Source organism: Psammomys obesus, unplaced genomic scaffold, assembly GCF_907164565.1.
Source record: "Psammomys obesus unplaced genomic scaffold, mPsaObe1.curated_primary_1811, whole genome shotgun sequence".
Lineage (NCBI taxonomy): Eukaryota > Metazoa > Chordata > Mammalia > Rodentia > Muridae > Psammomys > Psammomys obesus.
This window is the reverse complement of record NW_026596095.1, coordinates 2,363,937-2,376,567: the sequence shown is the minus strand read 5'-3', so window position 1 is coordinate 2,376,567 and position 12,631 is coordinate 2,363,937. Positions and strand designations below refer to the sequence as shown.

General features: G+C 37.6%; 1 protein-coding gene across 1 annotated transcript in view; it reads right to left on the bottom strand.

Annotated features, from left to right (window-relative positions):
* Positions 1-12,631, bottom strand: part of Col11a1 (collagen type XI alpha 1 chain) — a 209,152-nt gene that overhangs the window by 16,730 nt on the left and 179,791 nt on the right. The window contains exons 55-57 of the mRNA XM_055628241.1: positions 8,922-8,975; positions 8,033-8,140; positions 7,481-7,534 (exon numbers count right to left, since the gene is read on the bottom strand). Coding sequence (XP_055484216.1) covers positions 7,481-7,534; positions 8,033-8,140; positions 8,922-8,975 — 216 coding nt within the window. The remainder of the gene's footprint in view (positions 1-7,480; positions 7,535-8,032; positions 8,141-8,921; positions 8,976-12,631) is intronic.

Here is a 12,631-nt window from a genome sequence, read left to right as displayed (position 1 = left end):
CTGCCATTCAATATTCCTCTGTCAAGAATTCTCTATTTAGCTCTGTACCCTCATTTTTAACTGGATTACTTGGTTTGTTGGTGTTTAGTTTCTTCAGTTCTTTATATATTCTTTTTTTTTTAATTTTATTTTTCTTTTTAGTTACATTTTGTTAACTCTGTGTCCCAGCTGTATCCCGCTCCCTCATTCCCTCCCCAACCCCGCACTCCCTCCCTGGTCTCCTCCCTGCCCCTTTCCAAGTCTACTGATAGGGGAGGACCTCCTCCCCTTTCATTTGACCCTGTTTTATCAGGTACCTTCAGGGCTGGCTGCAAAGTCCTCCTCTGTAGCCTAACAGACTGCTCCTCCCCTGGGGGGGGGGGGGCTGTCAAACAGCCTGCCCTTGAGATCCTGTTAGAAATAGTCCGTGTTCCCTTACTTTGGAAAACTACTTGGTTACTGAGCTACCACTGGTCACATCCGAGCCGAAGTTCTAGGTTATATCCATAGATGGTCCTTGGTTGAGTGTCAGTCTCAGAAAAGATCCTGTGCCTGGATATATATGGTCCTTGTAGAGCTCCTATCCTTTCCATATCATACTAACTTCCCTTCTTTCATATGATTCCCTGCTTTATATATTCTTAATATTAGCCCTCTGTCAGATGTAGGTTTGGTGAAGATCCTTTCCCAATCTGTAGGCTGTCATTTCGTTCTGATGACAGTGTCCTTTTCTTTACAGAAGCTTTTTACTTTCATGAGGACTCCTTTGTTAACTGTTGATCTTAGAGCCTGTGCTGTTGGTGTTCTGTTCAGGACATTGTCTCCTGTGCCAATGAGGTCAAGGATCTTCCCCACTTTTTCTGTCTGGTTTTACATTGAATTCTTTGATCCACTTGGACTTTAACTTTGTGCAGAATGATAAATATGGATCTATTTTCATTTTTCTACATGTGGACATCCAGTTAAACCAGCACCATTTGTTGAAGATGCTGTCTTTTTTTCCATTGTATGATTTTGGCTTCTTTGTCAAAATTAAGTTTCCATAGTTGTATGGGCTTTTTTCTGGGTCTTCGATTCGATTTCATTGGTCTCCCAGTTTTTTACTTGCTTGGTTAGAGTTACACCAAGGTACTTTATCTTATTTGTGGCTTTTTTGAAGGGTGTTGTTTCTCTAATTTCTTTCGCAACCCGTTTGTCTTTTGTATACAGGAGGGTTACTGATTTTTTTTTAGTTATTTTTTATTCAGCCACTTTGCTGAAGTATACTACATATTATTTGAGTGTCAAATCTATTTTTCAAGATTTTTTTCCCATATAAACACTACATATGGAAGAGTTTAAAAGTAAGGAACTTACTATCTCACCTTCTTTCATAAGATTCCCTGCACTCTTCCCAAAGTTTGGTTATGAGTCTCAGCATCTGCTTTGATACACTGCTGGTTAGAGTCTTTCAGAGGCCCTCTGTGGTAGGCTCCTGTCCTGTTTACTGAGGAGCCCACAAGGAGAGCAACAGAACCAAAAAAAAAAAAAAACCTGGGCACAGGGGTCTTTTCTGAAACTGATACTACAACCAAGGACCATTCATGGAAATAACCTAGAACCCCTGCTCAGATGTAATCCATGGCAGCCCACTCTCCAAGTGGCTTCCCTATTAAGAGGAACAGGGACTGTCTCTGACATAAACTCAGTGACTGACCCTTTGATCACCTCCCCTTGGGGGAGCAGCAGCCTTGCCAAGCCACAGAGGAGAACATTGCAACCAGTCCTGATAAGACCTGATAGCCTAGGGTAAGATGGATGGGGAGGAGGACCTCCCCTAGCAGTGGACTTGGAGACGGGCATGGGTGGAGATGAGGGAACGAGGGTGGGAATTGGGAGGGAATGAGGGAGAGGGCTACAGCTGGGATATAAAGTGAATAAACTGTAATTAATATAAAAATAAAAATTTAAAAATATATGCAAACAAAAGGTAAAGGACATTATTTTCCTAAGTTAATAAGATCCTAAAATATCACAAACCATGCTGGCAATGATGCTATTAATCCAAATCAGTCTTACATTTTGTTGACTGAAAATACAAATTAGTGATGTCATGACAGTAAAGACAGTCATAATATCCCTGGTTTTGTATGGAATATATTAAAATCGTCAACTCTGCATATGAAAATATAATTCCAAGTATCATGCTTGCTATTTTCTCTTCAGCACATTGTAAATGGAAATCCTTAGTGAAATACATAATTCATAAGTAATAAAGAAAAATGTAAACAGGAATCATACATTCATAAGTGTTCAAAATATGAAAGCAAACACACTTCCTTTCACTGTCATCCCCTGTTAAATATCTGTGATGATCTGCCATTTAAAACTGTACAGCAGGGGTTAAAAAAAAAACCTGTACACCCCAAACTTGACTCTGAAAATAAAATTAAGAAGTACTGCTGAATATTTTTTAAAAAGCATACAGCTTAAAATTAAATCCATTTAATTACTATAGAATATCACACTTTCCATCCCTGTTAATTGTAACAGGGCTTTGTAGAAAATTAAAAAAAAAAAAAACAATTTAAACTATAACTTAGTAACCCATCTCAGCTTTTGTTTATGTTTGTAAAACTCTCTGATATTGATACTGTGGCTAGTGATATTTTTTTAAAATTTAAAAATAAAAGTAGAAGGAAACTATCACAGAACGTGCAAATTATAAAGGGAGACTTGTCATACCTAAGCATGATGGGTCAACTGTGAAATCCAGTTCTCGGGGTCTGAGGCAAGATCTCAAATCAAAGCTAGCCTGAGCTACATAGTAAAATCAGGGCCAATTTGGATTATATAAAGAGACTACCCATTTCAAAATAACCTTTAAAAACAAACATTTTTGGAAAACAAAATGGGAATGCTTTGATAAGCACTATGGTCAAACATCTCTGTGTAGGAAGTCATAGGCAACTTCAAAAAGCAGTAAAAAGATCTTGTACAGAATGAGTTAGAGACATCTACCAGAGTAGTCTCAGCTGTGAGTGTGAATGTGTTTATAAATAAGAGGAAAATATATTATCAATAGAGAAGTATTCTTACAAATTTCAAGTGGATTATTTTTTTAAGTCCAAAGAAAATATGTCTGAATGTTCAAATATTTTTGTCTCTCCTCCCACATTTATCTTCACTTAAGCTTCCTTCCTTTCTTGGAAATTGGATCATACTTCTAAAGCAGGAAGGCAAACACACAGGTGAGCTGGGAATGACACCCTCTGCTTGCCTCTGAAACAGGGCTCTCACTGAGTTAAGTTCTAGCTGCTCTAAGTACAATCCCATTTGCCTTGTCAGCAACTTCTACCAGAGTATTGGTTAGACACATAAATGGATTTAGGTATCACATAGTTACACTGATTATTTAGATAAATATTCATAATTTTTTTCTTGCATTTGGCAATTCTTTATTCAGTGGCACTGCTATTCATCAGTTGTGTGAGCACCTTATAAAGGACTCATTTAATATACATAAGAACCTATTAGGAAGAAGATATTGCAATTATCGTTAATTAAACTTAATATCACTTTTTTTTTGGAAGAAAGACAAAAATGATTGATTTAATAAAAGTGGATAGCCAAGAAGGATATCTAAAGTTTACATGCAGATTTTTTTATTTTAATTTTATTTATTACAATTTATTTACTTTGTATCCCCTCTGCAGGCCCCTCCCTCATCTCCTCCCAATCCCACCCACCCTCCCTCTTCTCTTATGCCCCTCCCCTAGTTCCCTGATAGGGGAGGATCTCTTCCTCCCCTTCTACCTGACCCTAGCCTATCAGGTCTCATCAGGGCTGGCTGCATCATCTCTGTGGCCTGGCAACGCTGCACCCCCCATCCCCCAGGGGGAAGTGATCAAAGAGCCTGCCATTGAGTTCATGTCAGACAAAGCACCTGTACATACATAGCACCTTAGTAGGAAGCTCAGATGCTCTCACTATTCTCTCTCTAAAAATAGAGTTGGCAAGGGGTCTGATGTCATCTCACAAGCACATGGAATGGGTAATTTCTTTAAACAATGTTATTGGGTTGAAAGTAGGTGAATTTAACCTCTATTCATAAAATACCTCTCACTCTGACTAAAACATGCTACTTTTAAAATAAATCTTTCTTGGCTGAGTAGGAAAGCTCATTATATTTCATTCGGCAGATGCCTTCTCTACCTCTACTCATTTCCTGAGGACTAAGTATCATTTTCCAGATATCAGATTCATTGAAAAAGCTATTAATAATATATTTACATAATAATATTCCCCAGTGAAATTAGTCAGGGAATGAGAAGGCCCATGTTGGGCCCTCCTGATGCTTACCATTGCAATTTTCCGAAAATGATTTGAATTGTTCAGCCTTCTTATATTGTAAACTCACATTTCCTTAAGCATTAGAAATACAAATTTTGCAGAATTTAATCAGCTGGTGTGTCTGATGGTTTTATTTTTAACATTAGCCAAGGGAAATCTCTACTTTAGCTAAGTAGATGAAGGTGCTTCTACTTCATCTCCTGAAAGGTCAGAAGGCTTATTGGAAAAATCTAACATAACAAGAAAAAAAAAAAAGGATCCTGGTAAATTTTAGGGTGATATTTAGGGAAAGCATTTTGTTACCAGACTCTGAATCTGCAGTTAGGAGTTTACTGAATCAAAGGGGAGTATATCCTAAATAGTCATGCAGATCTGGAAGTGGCCCAGTGTCACCCAGGGCTCAATTTCTATGATAATGGGATTATGTATAGAGTAGATATCTACTAATCCTCTGCTTCAAGTCAATTAAGGACAACATTTATCCAGTTATAACATTTATCCAGAAGTTAGAGGCAATCCAACTTCTCAAGTGCAAGTTTCAGATGATTCTAACACTCATGAAGTGTTATGGTGACTATGTTAGAACTTGAGGCTTCCTTTAATGAAAGGAATAGCCAAATAAGTCCTGTATAATTAGAACTGTGATTCAATTTTTGATGTTTTCTGAATATGTCTGTATGCTAAGTAAAACTGGAAGGCTCTAGCAGACTGCAGCATGGCAAGTTCAGGCCCAAACATGGCAAATAAGGAGCCTGGAAGTTTTGCAGTTAAACAGCAACAGATCAAGTAATCCAATTAAAATATGAGGTAGAGTTAAACAGAGAATTCTCAACAGAGGAATATCGAATGGCAGAGAAACACTGAAAGAAATGCTCAGCATCCTTAATCATTAGGGAATTGCAAATCAGAAAGACCCTGAGATTTCAGCTTACACCCATCAAAATAGCTAAGATCAAAAACTCAACTGACAATACATGCTGGAGAGGTTGTGGAGAAAAGGGAAGCTGGTGGGAGTGTAAACGTGGGTACAACCACTTTGGAAATCAATCTGGTGCTTTCCTCAGACAATTAGGAATAATGCTACTTCAAGATCCAGCAATACCACTCCTAGGCATATATCCAAAAGATACTCAAGTATAAAACAACAGCATTTGCTCAACCATGTTCATAGCAGCTTTATTTGTAATAGCCAGAATCTGAAAACAACCAGACGTCGCTCAACTGAGGAATGGATGCAGAAATGGTGGTACATTTACACAATGGAATACTACTTAGCAATTAAAAACAAGGAAACCATGAAATTTGCAGACAAATAGTGGGATCTAGAAAAGATCATCCTGAGTGAGGTATCCCAGAAGCAGAAAGACACACACGATTTATACTCACTTATAAATGGATATTAGACATATAAAAATACAGGATATACTAAAATCTGTACACCGAAAGTCCAAGCAAGGAGGAGGATGATCAATCCTCACTGAGAATGGCAAAATGGATAGACATTGGAAGAGGGAGAAAACAGGGAACAAGTCAGGAGCCACAACAGAGGTCCTCTGAAATACTGTACTCAGCAAGGTATCAAAGCAGATGCTGAGACTCGTAGCCAAACTGTGGTCAATTTGCAGAGAAGCTAATGAAAGAAGGGGGAGATGGAAGTCCTCGAGAGGACAGTGCTCCACAAGGAGAGCAACAGAACCAAAAAATCTGAGCACAGGTATCTTTTCTGAGACTGATACTCCAACCAAGGACCATGCATGGAGACAACCTAGAACCCCTGCACAGATTTAGCTTCTGAAAACTCAACTCCAAGTGGGTTCTCAAGCAAGGTGAACAGGGGCAGTCTCTGAAATGAACCCAGTGCCTGGCTCTTTGATCACCCCCTCTCTAAAGGGAAGCAGCATTAAGAGGCTACAGAGGAAGACAATGCAGCCAGTCTTGATGAGACTTGATAGTCCAGGGTCATATGGAAGGGGGGAGGAGGACCGCCCCTATCAGTGGACTGCAGGAGGGACATGGGAGGAGAAGAGGAAGAGAGGTCAGGATTGGGAGTGAATGAAGGAGGGGGCTACAGCTGGGATACAAAATAAATAAATTATAAATACATACATACATACATACATAAAATTTTAAAATGTAAAAAAAAAATAGACATCTTTTCTTAATACAGGTTATCTTCTCTTTCTTGTATAAACTGCCATTTACTTATAGGGCAGTCTGTATCCTCTTTATCCACAGGTACCCCTTCACTATCTCTCTTCCCTCTTTTCTTTTTTTTTTTCCTTGTCCTCTATCTCCTGTCTTTGTCTCCTACTTCTGCCCTTGTCCCTCTGGAGCAAATAAATCTCTCTGTGCTGAGAACTTGGAATTGGTATGTACTGGGCTATCATTCCTTTCAAAAATTATGTTTAGGATAAGAGGAATGTGAACAAAGTTCACATTACTCTAAGAAAGGAGTTGGTTAATCAAAGTAAACTGTATCATACTCCCTCAATGCAATGAGTTATGTTTACTTTTCTTTATTTATCCCTTAGACATAGTAATGAAAATCAGTGTTTATAAACATCTATCAATTGAATCAATTTTTAAAGCCAAGTGATCTGGCAAACAATGATTTTAAAGGACATATTTTCAATGTCACTTCATGCCTATATTTTAGCAAGAGCAACTTTGGACCCTTAGATGTTGGCCAAGCCAGAGCTTTGTTGCATTAATCAAGCATGCTGCTTGTATGTGGAGCTCACACTAGTTTCCAACTTCAACATAAAAACAACTACACACTTTTTTAGAGGCCAGGATAATGTCTTTTTAATCTCACAAAAAGAACCATCTATTTGTGTGCCAAATTCACATGCCAAGATTTTTTTTTAAACAAAAGACCAAGAAACAAAGTCTGATCGCATGCACGTTGGTTGGATAATTGTCTGCCCTGAGAAAATGACGAGCCTCACCCTTAACATTTTATTCTGAGTGGAAAATGTGTTTTTCACCTAAAGTGCATGAAAAGGGAATATTATCTGGACCAAGTGGCAAACTTTACATAGTCTCATCAGGATTATTTTTCTGCTTGAAAAGTAGAAAAGCACTTTATAGAGATAAACACTCACAAATTCTATCTTACAAATAATTTTATCTTTGGAAACTCTCTATAAATTAAGAAAAAGTTACTCACCAGAGGACCAGGGGGTCCATCTTGGCCAGCAGCACCAGGAAGACCTTGCTCTCCCTACATTAAAGAAAATAAAACTTTGTTTGCTAAACAAGATAATACCTATTACTTTTAAATGTTAGACATGCAGAAAGGAGAAAAAATGTTATACGTAAATTATACAGCCTTAGAACCTGCAAATACTATGTTTTTTAAATTCTCTGTGATTGTGTGTTTCTATATACTCATGTATACCTATCCACATGTTTATATACACCCATACACATGTGGCTCATATGCAGAGGTATATATCTCAAACCTTTTATCGTCATCACATTAGAACTTAGTATTTTTTTCTGCTTTAAAAAAATAAAGCTTTGCCACAAATTTTTATAATAAACGACATAAATATTTTAAGTGTATTATTATTTAAATTAAGCTACTTAATAACTTTATTGGAAATACTGGATTCCCACAAAACATAAGTTATGAATAACAGCTTGTCAAGCATTTTAATTCATACATTTAAGTTTTTAAAGTTATTTAATAGCAGAACTTCTTAGCACAGGTGCTCACCACAGGACCAGGGATGCCTCGAAGACCTTCTGGACCAGGCTTTCCAGATGGACCCTGAGGTCCGACAGGGCCAGTTTTCCCAGGAGGTCCTTCAGCCCCAGCTTCTCCCTGTTTGAAAATTAAACATACGTGCACATTAATAGTGATAAAGCTTAAGTCCAGTTCATTTATGGTCCTTGGTTGATGCTTCAGTATCAGCAAGACCCTCTGGGCCCTGGTTAGTTGGCTTGATTGGCCTTCTTGTGGAACTCCTGTCACCTCAAGGTCCTTTTCTCTTTCCAACCACTTTTCCACAAGAAAAGTGTTTTGAGGTATCTGTTTTGAGACACTGCTGGGTAGAGTCTTTCAGAGGACAACTCTGTTAGTTTCCTGTCTGCAAGCTTAGCAGAGTATCTTTCATAGTGTCAGGGACTGGCACTCTCCCACAGGATAAGCCTCCTACAAAGATATAACAGATGGGCAGCTTAGGTTTCATGTGGGTCCTCTAGTAAGGGAAGTGGGAACTTCATTGGTCAAGGACTCACTTGCCTACTTTTTGATCACTTCCCCTTGGCAGGACTACCTTATCATGGCACAGGGGAAGCGGACATACTCAATCCTGATGCAAATTGGTGAGCTGGGGTGGATGGAAAGGGGAGCTCCTTTTTTCTTAGGAATAGGCAAGGAGGAAGGGAGAAGGGAGAGAGGAAGGGAATGGGAGGGGAGGAGGGATGGGGCTACAACCAAGATGAAGTGAATGAAAAAATAAACAAATTAATAATAATAATAATAATAATAATAATAATAATAATAATAATAAAGCCCATATTATCATTTAATGTGTTGAAATAGATGACTTTTGATGCAAACGTGAAATTGCCAAACACATCACTTTCACATGTTTTTTTACCTTAGCACCTTTTTCGCCTTGCCTTCCTTCTGCACCTGAAGCCCCAGGAGGACCCTGTAAATAGAAAATTGTATTTAGATATGCACTACCTCAAAAGCAACACTTTAGGAAATATTTGCAAACTTGAGAACTGTTGCTGGACTCCTAAGATGTAGCTTTTATTACTTTTTTTGTTTAAAACACAACACAAATATTTAATAATTTTTGCAAAAACTCTCTTTTTGATAATTTAAGATAAATCACCAAATAAGTAAGCTCAACATCATTAAATAAGATCAATATGGACACTAAAAAGGCATCTCTTTTGTAATTAAATTTTTATTTTTTATATTAATTACAGTTTATTCACTTTGTATTCCAGCTGTAGCCTTCTCCCTCCTCCTCTCCCAATCCCACCCTACCTCCCTCATCTCCACCTATGCCCCTCTCCAAGTCCACGTGCTGATGAAGAACTGGCCATAGTGGTGAAGGATTTAAAATTCAGCACACAGGGAGAAGAGGCAGGTGAACTGCTGTGAGCTTGAGGCCAGCCTGGCCTATATAATGAGTTCCAGGCTCTCCAGAGCGACACAATGAAACCAAGTCTCAAAAAGGGGCAGAAAAATAAAACTTACTATGAGTGTAAATGCTAGAGATTATTTGTAATTTTTGAGTATTCAGAGTTTCTTGAATAAGTCAAACATTATTTGCATCTTTATCTTTAGGAATGTTTTGGGAGTGGCTCAGTGTAAGAACATTTAATTCCTCGTGCATTCTAGGATCACGCACCAGCTAAAGAAAAATAACGTTTACAATCATGAAGGTCAACAGTCAGAGGAGTTTCATTCTTGTGAAAAGACTAATGTCATGAATGTATAAGATTAAAAATGTCATTATTAAAACTGTAGGATTAGACACGAAAAAAAAAGACTATATTCAAAATGTCATAGAAAAGAATATGTAAAGAAAGATTGAATAAGGAACTAATAATCTCTAATATTTTTTTTAAATTTCCTCCAGTTCTTCTTGCTTTTACTCTGTTCAATTTTCTCAAATATCATACTTAAAATTATTGACTGAGATTGAATATTGAGGTTAAACAGAATAGATACAGTTGTGATATTTGGTGAAACATGAAGATAACATTTTTGTTTCATATCTTATCTCAGTATTTTAATTTTGTTAAAGCCTCACCTTTCATGTTATCTCTCCACACTATATTGACCAAATTAAAGAATATCATCAAACTCTAGTTCTGGAAAATAATTTTGGACTTGAGAGTCAATGAAGCCACGCTTAGTCTTTTTCCTCCCAATAGCGCTGCTATAACTCACTCACTACCTTTACAATTGTGTATATGCAGTAGACATTCAGGTATCTCAAATCAAAAGTAAGATGTGTATACATTCCATGAACTGTTCCTTAAGGAGGTGGTAATATGCTGAATCATAGTAGTTACTTCAAGTGCATGCCTTAATGTGCTCACATGGTTTAATATCTAGTAGGGAGAAGCACATCCTGAAGGACATGTTTCAATGCATCTGTTTATTCAGCAGTTTCTGTATTGAGCAATGTTTTAAATTTTTATACTATTACAATGTTGAACAAGAAACAGCCATGTTGCACTGATCAGTGTAATGTGTATTTTAAGATTCCTCAGTGACAGTTATTCTGAAAACAGCAACAGTAAAACTTACTGCAGTAAAGTTCCCTCTCTTTTCCTCTTGCTCCTTCATTCTCTTCCCCCCTTTCTTTTTTGTTAACATTTTTTAAATTATTATAATTTATTACAATTTATTCGATTTGTATCCCGGCTGTGGCCCCCTCCCAATCCTTTCCCCCTCCCTCTTCTCACCCTATGCCCCTCCCCTAGTCCACTGATAGGGGAGGTCCTCCTCCCCTTCCATCTGACCCTAGCCTATCAGGTTTCATCAGGACTGGCTGTGTGGTCATTGTCTTCCTCTGTGGCCTGACAAGGCTGCCACCCTCCAGGGTCACTGAGTTCATGCCAGAGAAAGCTCCTGCTCTCCTTTCTAGTGACAACATTTGGATACTGAGCCTATGAGCTACATCTGAGCAGGGTGTATGTCCTCTCCATGCATTGTCCTCGGTTAAGATATCTGCATCTGCAGGACTCCCAGAGCTCAAGTGTTTTTTTTTTTGTTTGTTTGTTTTGTTTTGTTTTGTTTTGTTTGTTTGTTTTTGTTTTGTTTTGTTTTTACTTTGTTTTGTTTTGGTCTCCTTGTGGAACTCCTTTCCCCTCCAGGTCTTTCTATCTCCCCCTTCTTTCATAAAATTCCATGCCTTCTGTCCAAAGTTTGGCTATGAGTCTGAGCCTCTGCTTCAATATCCTACTGGTAGAGTCATTCAGAAGCCCTCTGTGGTAGGCTCCTGTCCTGTTCCCTGTTTTCTCCTGCTTCCACTGTCTATCCTGTTTGTCCTTCTGAACGAGGATTGAGCATCTTCCCTATGGTCTTCTTTTTTGTTTGTATTTTTTAGGAGTATAGATTTTAGTATGATTATCCTGTATTACAGGGCTAATACACACTTATGAGTGAGCATATACCATGTGTGTCTTTCTCTCTCCCTTTCTGAGGCTCCCCCTTCACCATCCTGACTCATGATCACTACATTATAGTTTGCTCTTACAGGCTATAGGTAATGTAATAAGAAGTCCTTTCCTTAGTATAGACAATTTATGCTGAACTGTCCAACCTGCACAGCTACGAACCAAATGGATTTTGTTCCCTATAAGTCACCCATTCTTTATATTCTGAAATGGCAGCACAGATATTCGAGTCCCATGGGAGAATATGGTTTTAGTTATTTCTAACGTTTGCACAGAAGAACCTAGTTAAGTGTATTAACAGTCACTATTATTACATTTTCCTACTTATAAAAAATATCATAATTTTCTTTTCACTATTGATAGTTTACAGTGTGATCATGCAACTTGTTTATCTTCCACTCAAGTCTCAAATATATAAATATTACTTGTGCTCCAATGTGTGCTAACTATGATAAATATAAATGCAAAATAAAATAAAAGCCGTAAGGAGTATACAGAAATGTCATACAAAGACAGACATGTAGGTTAATAAAAACATTACACCAAAATGTATGACGATGATGTCAGTGTATAGAGGATGTATTTGATCCATTTTAGGGGGGAGGAAAACTTTCTGGAGTATTGAATGCCAGATCTGATTCTTACAGTGTGGGTAGATGAGAGTTTTTCTGTGATAGATACTTTATTTTTTGATCATTGTTGTGCAAGCACAAAGCCATAGGTTGGATGGACATGACATTCTTCAGAGACTCACAGCTGGCTATTGTCTGATTTCCATGTACAAAGTGAGTGTGCTAGGGTTCAAGTATGTAAAGTGGATCTTGCAAATCAAGGAAGAAGGAAGAAAATCATAGACTGAGAAGGGTACTGACTATTTAAATGTTACCAAAATAAAATGTTGAATTTAATGTGAAATTAGCTATCTCAGTAAATATTTATGTACACATTAAGTGGGAAAATTTCTTAGTTTTACATTAAAAATTGATAGTTGCTCATTAACTAAATACTCCAATTTAGAGTAGCTAAAAGTAAAAGTAAAACAGCACTAATTTGGGATTTTCTTCAGAACATTTAGGCTTATTTTAAATATTTATTTTTATTACTTATTGTGCATGTGTGTATTTCAGAATGTGTACATGACATGTCTGTGCAGGTATCCCAT